The 12,313-nt window shown below is 37.1% G+C and overlaps 1 protein-coding gene and 1 long non-coding RNA gene across 3 annotated transcripts in view; one reads left to right on the top strand and one right to left on the bottom strand.

Annotated features, from left to right (window-relative positions):
* LOC101006386 overlaps window positions 1-1,091 on the bottom strand; it is a 35,988-nt gene extending 34,897 nt beyond the window's left edge. For both annotated transcript variants that reach the window (XR_002521079.2, XR_002521081.2), the window contains exon 1: window positions 992-1,091. This is a non-coding gene — a long non-coding RNA (uncharacterized LOC101006386). The remainder of the gene's footprint in view (window positions 1-991) is intronic.
* Window positions 1,092-1,191: 100 nt separating this feature from the next.
* On the top strand, window positions 1,192-12,088 carry BET1 (Bet1 golgi vesicular membrane trafficking protein). Its single transcript, XM_009203401.3, has 4 exons — window positions 1,192-1,367; window positions 5,893-6,017; window positions 9,047-9,103; window positions 10,952-12,088. The coding sequence occupies exons 1-4, from the start codon at window positions 1,349-1,351 to the stop codon at window positions 11,105-11,107; spliced, it is 357 nt and encodes a 118-aa protein (XP_009201665.1). The 5' UTR covers window positions 1,192-1,348; the 3' UTR covers window positions 11,108-12,088.
* The last annotated feature ends 225 nt before the right edge of the window (window positions 12,089-12,313 follow it).

Genomic DNA, 12,313 nt, shown 5'->3' with positions numbered 1-12,313 from the left:
CTCATAAAGGGATATCTAGCTATCATTTCTTTTATTGAATCTTCATCCTTTATTTGTAATAATTGTCCCTGATATTATGCTCAGTTAATTCCATTGCTTTTAGAAAATGGCGATTTTTTTTCTATCAAAACACTATTGGATAAAGCTTCCTTCCCAGGTTAATAACTCTTATCAAAAATTGTTTTCGTGTGTTTTTTACCAAAGCAACTTAACGCAGAGACTTATGCCACTGTTATAGTCAATGTTAATAATGTCCTGGGAAACTATGAGGAAACGCTAAGTGATCAGAGATCACATATTCGGAAACTCTAGTGTGGAGACGATTCCACTGCCATATATACAGCAGCAACAACAAAACCGCAGACACCCAGTGGATTTTGATGGCCTCCTGTGTATCGGGTTTTTTTTTTTCCTTCAAAAACCATGATTTCATCGTATTCTCACGATAAATAATCCTGTGAGATAAAACGAAATTCTAGGATTAACCCCGATACCAGTAACACCTCCAACTCGCCAGCAAGCTTTTAAACCCCTAAACTGGCACACTGCCTTGTGTAAAAAGTTAAGTGGGAGGGAGTTTAGGGGTCCTTTGGTCCCTATAACAACTAAAAGTCTTGGTTCCTTCTAGAAGTACAACAGATGCAGTAACAGGGAACTAACTATTCACAAATTATTCAGTGCCTCCGACGAGACCCAGCGCCTTTCCTAGTTGGCTCTTATCTGAGCAGAAGTCCTACTCAAAAGCACCTGGTTTTCTCTCCTTTACCGGATACTACGAGGCACAAATCGGTTACTTCTGTGGGTGTCGGATTACTTGTTTGTAAACTGAGAAACCTGAACAAAGTTTTGTCTAACTTTCCCTCAACTGCCTCTGGAGGTGAGAGGGAGTACGAGGCTGAATCAGGAAAGATACCCCAACCACCCTCTTGTGGGTCGGGAGGAGCAGATCTGCTGGGTTAATCTTGGTGGTTAACAAACTGAAAGCAGCTACCTGGAGCTGCGAGCGGAGCAGCTGGAACGTTGTCGGAGCAGCAGTAGAAGCCGCCCCCTTTACCGGAAGCCCCGGCCGCCCCTGGAACCTGGCTCACACCACGCCCTCAACAACACGTTATGCGTCGGTGAACTACATTTCCCAGAATGCCATTCAACCTTCTTCCCAGGGCTCCAATGAGCGCCCTGGTGACGCCATCAGCAGGCGCGGTGTTTAGACTACACTGATGTCGTGGCGCTTTAGGGGAAGAAGTTGGTGTTTCGCCCGGCCCTGGTACTGAAGACGCGGTCGGGGTCACAGCTCTTTCCTACTCACCCAACCCCCCGCGCCCGCCTTTTCTCTCTCTCCTCTGGCAGGATGAGGCGTGCAGGCCTGGGTAAGAAGAGGGCTGAGGTTCGAAGTTCGGGGCCCTAGAACCGGCCATGCTGGGCGCGGAAAGAAATCGAACCTGTCTTCTGTTCCTGGCATTTGGTCCAAAAAACAGGCTGTCTAGAGGGGATCTTTGTGGGCCAAGTCGAGTGGAAACACACCATTTGTCCCAGGTCCTTGGAGTTTCCTTAAGTCTGAGTCAGATTCAAGTTTGGATGGTAGGCTAGAGAAAGTAGTGGACTGGGGGTGGGTGTGTACAGGTGGCATCTCAGTGGTCGAGTGTTTTAGTGTTATTGCCTGAGCGTGGTTATGGACACTGCTATGTTTTCCAAAGCCCGACTCCGGTTTCTGTTCCTCTACTGGCCCTGGATCTTAGTTTCTTCAGAAGTGGAATTTGAAGAGTGGGTGGTTGCACGCAAAACACACTAGTAGTAGTGGTCGTTAGTCTGGTAACAGTGAGTTACAAAGGTAAATAAATGTACGTGACATTATTGTTAAAGGTCCTGGAACTGTAACTTCTGGGTCAAAGGCGATTTCTTAATCTGAACCTTGTGCCACGGTTAAGGCAGTAGAACGTGATAAGGTTTGGCGACTTAACATTTGATCTTTACCTTTGGGGTTAGTAAAGTGGCTCATCAGCAAGAATAAGTTAGACCCAAGGAATTTTAATGGGCCCTTATAGTAACGCACAGCTACTAGAACAGCATTTTCTGATTCTGAAGCTTTCTCTTAGGACACGATTTATTTTTTATTTTTATTTTTTTTAAAGAAGACCCTGCTAAATTAAGAGTGCAATATACTTCAGAAAATAAATGAAACTTTTGCAAAAAGATAGTGTTACCTTTCTCAGTCATTATAAGATTGAAGAAAGAAAAACAAATTCCCCAATGTGTCAGATATAATGAAAGTTGCCAATAACCATAGACTTGTTTATTTATTAATAAATTGTAGTATGAAAAAGTTTTTTGTTTTTTTAAATGAAGTTTTTATGAATACTTGGATCATAGAAAGTGGGGCCAGGTAAATTGATGAGAAAAAAAAAAAAGAATTTTGAGTAAGTTTGGTTTTATATGTCTAAATGTTTTTCTTGTTCATCATCATTAATGACAAAAAAAGATTTATTGTGTGCTTGAGTAAGCTCTAGGTATACAGTTGTTTGTTGCCCGGTTTGCGATCCCCAAAGCTTCCAGTCTAGTTGGAGAGTAGAAATATGTGCAAAGATAAGTTATAGTACAAAGTAGTCGCTATACATCCAAATACCAGATAGGTTCTACATACAAGGGATGGTCTCAGACATTTCAGAGACAGATTACTGTGTACTTTGTGGAGAAGATCCTTGTGTATTTTGTGGAGACATAGGAATTTGAAGTAGACCTTGAATAATGGAGAGTAGGAGAAGTGGGTTCCAGATAGGAGGAACTAAAAAGAAATAAGGGATTATGATTAAACCAGTTTGGGTGAAGTAAGTGATGCGGGATCACACTGTGGAGATCTTCACATGCGAGGCCAAAGAGTTTGGATTTCATCAGTAGGCCCCTAGGCCCTTTTGAGCATTTTTCTGCTGCAGTGTGCCATGTTAAATTACAGGAAAGTGACTTGAGTAATGATTCTCAGCCCTGACTGTACATTAGAATCCCCTGGGAAATTTTTAAAGTATTGTTTCCTGGACCTCAGCTCAGCCAGTTAAATTAGAATTTCACTAATTTAGAACCCACTACCTACTCTTTTAAAAAAAAAAAAAAATTTTTTTTCTTTTCTTATTTTTAAAGTATGAATGTATATTGACCTGAAATTTTGAATTTGGGATCATAGTGAATCTGATAGATATCTGTAGGCAGAAGTTGCCACACTTCACATGAATCTCTAACTGGTTTTGTTAGCTTACTGATAGAACCCATCCAAAAGAAGTAGCGTTTATCTAAATAAACAAAGGCTGAGGATGATCTTCAGTAATCACTAGCTTTTTTACAACTTTTCATAGCAGTACACCACCAGAAGGGAAGTGGCTCTGTTTGGAATAGCAATTCTAGCATTTTATTTGTTTTTTACTTTTTTCATTGTATTTGGGATGGGTCATAGTTTGAGGGAAGATCAACTCTTTAATAGAAATGTGCATTGATATATTTTTGGCAATAAATACAACAAGAATATCACTTTGAATAAATGGAACAGCATGGAAGAACTCTAAAATTAAAATTAAGATAGGCAAAAGCAACTAAACAAAGGAAAGAAAATAGGAAAGAAAAAATTTAGAATGAATTCCTTGGTGAAGTTGTCAAATGTTTCCATTCAACCAGTCAGTAATTACTTACTGGGTAAATGTTGTATACTCAGAACCTCAGCCACACAAAATAAGAAGACATTATTCTTTTCTTTAAGTATCTTGGCCCTTATTAAACTACAGTTTGCACAGAGTATCACTGATTAATAGAGTAGGAATGTGTTTTTAAATGGTAACTTTAATTGTTGACTGGGGGGAAAAATATGCCCACTCCTTGAGTTCTTTTATAATAACACATGTGGAGAGCTTCATGGATAGTGTGTCATGGATAGTGTGTCAGCAGGAAAATTCAGATAGTACAACTCTCTTCTGTTTGGAAAATACTTCTCCAATATTTTGTTGTGGTTTTTGTGGTGGTGGAGATTGCATAGGTATCTGCTGCATATAAAGTACTCATTAGGTACAGGGAGGATATAGAAGCATGAGATACTGTCTTTGCCTTCAGAGAAGCATATGACTCCATTCTGGACAAAGGTGTGCACATTCAAAGTTCAATAACAGTGAACTCAGATTCTTTTCATTAATTAGTTCACATCTTGTATTCATTGAGTGTACCTTACAGTGTGTATGTGTTTGTAGGTTTATGGGGGGACTTACAGTCTTGAGTCAAACAAACTTAGTCTCTGCCCTTATAGTACTGTACAGAGTGCAATATTAATGTTACATACAATCAGAGCTGTAAGAAATCAGTGAGAGTTTTGCTTTATAGGGAAAATGAAATTTGTGTTGTGCCTTGAAAGAACTTCCTATACTCACCTTGACTGTCCTTCAGTGATCAGTGCTGTTACCTCCTGTCATTGCTGCTGCATCGCTCATTGAGCATATGGAGACCTCTAGTTTTGTTTGTTTTTAATAGATGCAGCCTTGCTGTGTTGCCCAGGCTGGTGTCAAGTTCCTGGCCTCAAGTGATCCTGCCTCCCTCAGCTTCCGGAGTAGCTGGGATTATAGGCGTGAGCTGCTGTGCCCAGCAGGCTCTGAGACCTTTAGTTTCGATATCATCCTTTTCCCCACATTCTCGAGCCACTGTTGAATCTACTTCAATATCTGTCCAGTCTAATCCCCATAATCCAGATCTTCAACCACTCTTTTGGCAGGCAGTCTCAACCTCTTGGGGCTCTGTTTTTCTGCAACCCTGATACTATAAACTTCCAACTACAGATTAGTCCAACCATCCAACTTCTCCTGGACTAACTCAGGCCGATGATTCTTCTGTAGGAAAAAAACCACACACCTGGGAGGATTGAAGCCACCATAGTATATTGCCTCAAACAAGTTTGTTTTATCTTTAGTAATCCTGTGCAGTCCCGATCCCTTTCTTCCATTCATTCTCCTTACTGTATATTCTGAATGATCATCCATTCTTCAGCAGTTAGCCCGTTTTCTCCCTTTACTGAGAAAATTGATGGCAACAATTATATTTTAAAAAAAAGTGTAGTTAACTAACACCCTGAACTATGCCGTTCCCTCTCAATCGCCCAACATATTTATGTACGTATTCACTGTCTAAGGCCCACTCCATCTGTTGTTTGATAGCCTGATGACTGTGAAGTACTACATTAGGCAGGGTGGTGGACATTCTTATCCCTTAGAGTTCCATAAAAGTAGCACCTAGAAAGAACAATGGATCTGATACATGGTACTTCTTCAAATATATGTTGAAGAATAAATGAATCTCCCTCTTGACTCTCAGCTAACATTCTGCATGAGTTATTCCATCTCTTTCCTAGAGCTTCAATTTGCCCCCTCCCTGCTTTGGCCCTTTCCTGTCCAACTGTCTGTTTAAGAGAAAGAGATGCCAGTAAAGGACCCTCACTGCTATGAGCTCCCCTCCTGCTGTATTAACCACTTTTCCCTTCCTCTTCATAGCCATGCTTCTTCAATGTTAGCAGTAGATGATGTTACTGCTTTTAGAACTTTTATTAAACTATATGTTTCTCTGGAGCAGGGAATGTATCCTGAATATCCTTGTGTATTAGTACCTATTTTTGTATCTTCTGGGCAATCAATAAGCAGTCCAGAAATGTGTATTAAAATGAACTGAACTGAATCTTCTTTGGTTAACAGAGGGTAATGGAAAGAATTGATCTGATCTCTGTTTGGTTATTTATTTTTTAAATTCATCTGGAGTATGAATATTAGAGACATATGTGGTTTGCAACGCCCACCAGGGGTCTTTTTCAGTTCTTTCCTAACTATCAATGTTTCGAAAGTGGCTTCTCTATAATCCCCTTTGTGACTCTGATCCTTGCAGGTGAAGGAGTACCTCCTGGCAGCTATGGGAACTATGGCTATGCTAATAGTGGGTATAGTGCCTGTGAAGAAGAAAATGAGAGGCTCACTGAAAGTCTGAGAAACAAAGTAACTGCTATAAAATCTGTAAGTGTGTAACAAATTTTATATGTGTTTTAATTCATCTATTTCTATACATATATAATTATAAACTATATTCTTATTGACGTCATCCTAAGGAATTCATTTACTCAGATACTGTGGTTTTGTGAGGTCAAAGTACACTCAAAATTTAGACTGTGCTTTGAGTAAGTTAGAAAATGTGACACATCAAAAGATAGGTTTTTTTTTTAATACTTAAGAAAAATCTCCAGCTGTTTTTTATATACTGTGTGCTGTCTGCTGTAATGTCTCAAACAGAGCTGTCCATCTTCCACCCCCAAGTAGCTCTTCTGCTTTTTTTAATCCAGTCTTCTAAGCTATAAATCTTGGTCTTTCTTATTTCTACCTTTGTACTTCATTTCGGTCACTGAGTATTACAATGTCTTTCTGATGTTTCTATCTTTGCCTTTCTATTTCTAATACTATCCCCTGGTTTTCTTTTCTTTTTTTTTTTTTTTTTTTTGAGATGGAGTTTTGCTCTTGTTGCCCAGGCTGGAGTGCAATGGCACGGTTTTAGCTCCCTGAAACCTCTGCCTCTCCTGGGTTAAAGCAATCCCCCTGTCTCAGCCTGCCAAGTAGCTGCGATTACAGGCACCCGCCACCACACCTGGCTAATTTTTGTATTTTTAGTAGGGACAGGGTTTTACCATGTTGGCCAGCTGGTCTTGAACTCCTTAACTCAGGTGATCCGCCCACCTTGGCCTCCCAAAGTGCTGGAATTACAGGTGTGAGCCACTGTGCCCGGACTATCCCCTGGTTTTCTTAGTTGAACTATTGGAAGAACCTCTTAACCTATCTGTTCCTGGTTTTTTGCACATTATGATCTGAGTTATATAATCATTGCCACAGTCCTCTTTTAGAATATTTTGAAGCTTGCATCCTGCACTCCCAGAAGTCTTCAGTGTCCTTCCACGATTTAATAAAGTTCATGCTTCATAGCTTGATTAAATCAGATAGATCTTTCAAAAATTGGCCTTAGCTTATCTCTCAACACTTCCAGAATCTGTGTGTGCTTTCTACTAGACAAAAAAGTAACTTTTCTTCTTATGAACATAAGACCATTTGTACCATTTCTGTAGCACTTATTCATATTGATTTGCATTGGCCTTATTTGTATGTAAAAGGAATTTACCAGAATGCAGGTTTTCTATTGTACTTACTTTATATTCTATATAGCACCTAGCATAATTCCTTATCAGTGGTGTTAATTAAGTAAATTTGTATTGATCAAAGGAATTACACAAAGATGATTTTAATAATATATGTGATTGATACTGCATTATAATGAACATGACGTTCACTTGTAAAGCATTCAGTAGAAGTCCATGTTGATAAAACTTAATTGGTATTTCATTATAATCTTTGGAAAATCGAATTACATTCAGCTGGAGACCTTTAGATTTTGAAACAGGATTGTTTTCAAAGTCATATTAAACTAAAATAAGTTGATTTAGGAACTGAGTAATATTGTATAATGCCAATTTTAAAAATACAACACTTGGAAGGACTTAAGAATTAAATGCCTTGGCCAGGCACGGTGGCTCAAGCCTGCAATCCCAGCACTTTGGGAGGCCGAGACAGGCGGATCACGAGGTCAGGAGATCGAGACCATCCTGGCTAACACGGTGAAACCCCGTCTCTACTAAAAATACAAAAAAAAAAAAACCTAGCCGGGCGAGGTGGCGGGCGCCTGTAGTCCCAGCTACTCGGGAGGCTGAGGCAGGAGAATGGCATAAACCCAGGAGGCGGAGCTTGCAGTGAGCTGAGATCCGGCCACTGCACTCCAGCCTGGGTGACAGAGCAAGACTCCGTCTCAAAGAAAAAAAAAAAAAAAAAAGAATTAAATGCCTTAAAAAAAAAACCCTAATGTAGATAATTTAGATTACTTGTTAGAAAAAAGTTGTGATGTCCTGGAAATATTTTTCTTTGGCATAAATGACAGTGATAGAAGTTGAGTAATGTGGACAATCTAACTTTATAGTTACTTTATTATCTCGAGTTGTTAAATCTGGCAGGAAAGCTCATGTTCTGATCTACAGAATTCTAGTATGGTTTTGTGTCAGTATTATCCCATGTGCTTTCACACACATGAAGAACAATATTTGCAGTGGTTTACCAAGATTTTCAGTAGATGATTCTGTTTATTTAAATATCTTGGAAGTAAAGCCTTTGATGAATCTGTCCTATAAACTATTAGATAGATTTTAGTTTGAATAGCTGTCGTAATTACCTATAGTATTGTGTTTTGTAAGCTATGGCTCTTTTCTGTGGAGCTTCAGAAAGTAACACTAATATATATATTTTTTCAATTTATTATCATATTTTAAAGCAAAAACCTTTAAAATCTAAGGAAATAATCAATTTAGACATATTTAAAGTAATGTAACATTTCATTAGGAAAATATTAAATAATTTTGTCTAGATTTGAATTGGTTGTATGGGTATTTGTCAGTCTTTTGAAATGTAAGAAGGTTGGGTACTGGGCTTAATTCTTGGGTGATGAAATAATCTGTACAACAAATCCATGTGACATGAGTTTACCTGTATAACAAACATTCACCTGTACCCCAAACCTAAAATAAAAGTTAAAAAAAATAAAAAATATGTAATTTATAAAATATAATAAATAATAAATAAAATGTAAGAAGGAAATATACAGATATTTGTAGGAATTTGTAGCTTTTGTAGGAATATAATAAAGATATAAAAGCATGCAAGTGTAAGAGAATCAGAGAGAAGTAGTACATACCAAATTAAAAGATGGAATTGAATATTAAGATGAAATTAAAATAAAGAAGAAAGAGGAAATGTCCATAATTTGGGAGGAGTAGAAATTCCGAATTCCAAATTTATTTTTTATTGAGCTTGATGGAAAGAGTATCAGAAGAAGAGAGTTTGTGTCTAGAAGACCATTTCATTTCAGAAAATGTGTATGCTTAGAATGACATTATTTTTAGTTTATAATCTTGAATACGTTTATGTGAGTAATCATGTGTATACCTTCTTCTTTACAGCTTTCCATTGAAATAGGCCATGAAGTTAAAACCCAGAATAAATTATTATCTGAAATGGTAAGTGGTTATGTTTTTAAGAAATTTGATCTAATATTTGCGAATAATAAAATTTCAACTTTTATTCATTTTGAAATAGATACAGAGATCCTAAGTCCTTGATTCCCATCCATTTGTATATAATGTGTTTGGAATAACTATAAGGTTTATTTTTTGCCATGCTTTTGCATTTTTCATCTCGTCTCACACATGTAAGTGGGAGGAACAAGTGGAAGCCAATATATCTTTAATCCTGTTTTTAGAAAGATTGTTAAAAACTCAAGACAAATGACTATTTTGAGTAGTCTTAGAAATCTCAATAGTAGAGACTGCTAGTAATTTATTAACCAAGCAATCAAAAAGCACTTTATATCCAACCAACCAAATGTCGTTCACTTAATGGAAACTTACTCTTTTGCTTGATTTCCTAAGGATCACGTCTGAAAAAAGTGCTCATAAATTTGAACAGCCCGGAACCTTTTCTCTCTAACAACATATACCTTTTCTTGTTAGAGTCCTCTTCCATTTGTTAATGTTTATCTTGAATGTCACGCTTCTCTGAACCTTCTCTGGTTCCATGTGCTTTTAAAATTGTGCTATTCAAAAATGAATTTGGCATCAAAAGCAATGTTCTTGCTAAGCTTGTGCGCTGTAATCAGCTAGGGACCTCTTTAAAAATGTATTGAAGAGACGATGTATTCTGTCTTTAAATACACTGATTTAGAATTTTGTGGGGAGGGATCTAGACATAAATATTTTGAAAGAAGCATCTCCGGTGATTCTGATGCATAACTGTGGTGAAGAACCATAGATCTAAAGTGTATGAGCCACATAGACACTGAGCTGTACAAAGGATATTATTATGCCAGGGCCTTTACATCTCAGGATATTAAAATTTCTGTGAAAGTATGTGTAATATTTCTAGTCCATACCTAGGCCTGTCTCATCTTTAGGATTTTCCAGCTATGTTTTAATATGGTAGTTTTTCCCCATCCATATTTATAGTCCTTATCACATTTTACTACCTCTATGTGATGTTCTCTTAACTTTTAATAGACTACTTCAAAGTCAGCTGTCTAAACAAAAGGATATTATAAGTAAAGGTCCAAGGCCGGGCGCGGTAGCTCATGCCTGTAATCCCAACATTTTGGGAGGATGAGGTGGGCGGATTACCCAAGGTCAGTAGTTTAAGACCAGCCTGGCCAACATGGTGAAACCACATCTCTACTAAAAATACAAAAAAATTAACTGGGCGTGGTGGCCTACGCCTGTAGTCCCAGCTACTTGGGAGGCTGAGGCAGGAGAATCACTTGAACCTGGGAGGCAGAGGTTGCAGTGAGCTGAGATTGCACCACTGCACTCCAGGTTGGGCAACAGAGCGAGACTGCATCTCTAAATAAATAAATAAATAAATAAAGGTACATTTAACTGCTAACCATATTACATTTTGGATGAATTCCTCTACTTGGGTAGCAATCAACCATTTGACCTTGGGGAGCAATGACACAACAAAAAATGGGAAGAAAAATCTGTATGATAATGCACAAAGTACTTACATTTATTGTTAATTCTTTTTTATCCACATAATTGGAATAACACCTAAATAGTTTTGAGTTGTTGAATTACTCTGTGGGGCTGAAGGAAGTGTTTATTGGACAGTGAAAGAGCTTTTTATTCACTGAGAGTATTACTGTATTTTGCATGGAGAAATCAGGCTGATTATCCAAGGTTATCAACAGGCTCCTGAATTAATTAAACACAAAACTGTCATTACAAATGTACTATGGTAACAGTTATTCAGTTACTTGAATGTGCATATGTAGACTTAAAATCTAACTATTATATTTTATTTGCCTTTATCTCTGATAGGATTCACAATTTGATTCCACAACTGGATTTCTAGGTAAAACTATGGGCAAACTGAAGATTTTATCCAGAGGGAGCCAAACAAAGCTGCTGTGCTATATGATGCTGTTTTCTTTATTTGTCTTTTTTATCATTTATTGGATTATTAAACTGAGGTGATGCATGTAATTGTGCATTTGGAATTTGTTCCAACTTAATGGCTTGGAGTACCACTTTGATAAAAATCAGCATCAAAACATTCCTTGTGTTCAAATACTGTGGCATTTTCCATTGAAAATTGCTGAATTTTGCTTATTTTATAAATCACATTAGTTAATACAGGGCTCTTTGAATACTGTTTCTTAATGACTTATTTTAGCCCCTATTTTCAGGGGTAGTGAGATGGTATGGCTCCACTGATTTCCAGTTTGTTTTTCTATTATTTGCCAACTGTCAGATTAAATAGCATTATAATATTTTGTTGTAAGCATAAATGCAGGTTTATGTTCCATGTAAGGAAACTTAGTGGGAGAGTAACAGAATACCTGGAGAGCCTAACTCTGAGCTCATGAAGTAGTCAACCAGTTTGTGGTAGAATGGTAATTGAATTTTCCTAACTGCATCAACTCTAATGATATACTCCCTTCTCCTCCTTTATTTAGTTAAAATCGTAGGCTGATTTCTTTTTACTTACAATCTTCCTAATAATTTTTGATGATAATGACCCCTCATTTCTTTCTGCCCCAAGACCTCATTCTTTAAATAAAGCTTGTTATTTTGGCATATTTCTGGTAGGGCCTATTGCACATGTGTATCAATATAGTTATTGTTTCATATTAACTTTATAAATTCTCTTGGCTTATAATAGTTTTATGATTTTTACTATGTAGGTAGGATATTTGATTATCATTTGTGACAGAATAATGTGAAGTTAAGTAATTACTGAACTCTAAATGGAAATAGTATGCAAGAAACTCAGACGTTGAACTTGAAGATAAGAATATTGTTGCTTTAATCCAGTGTATTTGTTAATGGAAAGAAAAACATAAAGGCAGACTGTTGAGTAAAAAAAAATATTAAAATATTGTTAAATATTCTGTATTACTATTTTGGAATTTGTCCATTTATAGGCTCTGAAAATAAATTTTTAAATAAAATATATTAGTTGACTGTGTTGCTTCCTTGTTTAAGCCTCTTTTACATTCTTAATAGGATCTGAGAAATGGTCCTGAAAACTCAGATTCCAACCCAAATCAAGCAAAGCTAATATGTGTATTGTTGGAATTTGCTTCAAACAAATAAGCAAATCTTGACTGTATTTCAAAAATCTCTTTAATTCTTTATATTTTTGGTTATGAATGTATTTTCTTTGATTTTATTGAGTTT

The sequence above is a fragment of the Papio anubis genome, chromosome 4 (assembly GCF_008728515.1).
Source record: "Papio anubis isolate 15944 chromosome 4, Panubis1.0, whole genome shotgun sequence".
NCBI classification, from domain to species: domain Eukaryota; kingdom Metazoa; phylum Chordata; class Mammalia; order Primates; family Cercopithecidae; genus Papio; species Papio anubis.
The sequence above is the reverse complement of the archived record's forward strand: the minus strand, read 5'-3'. Positions and strand labels throughout refer to the sequence as shown.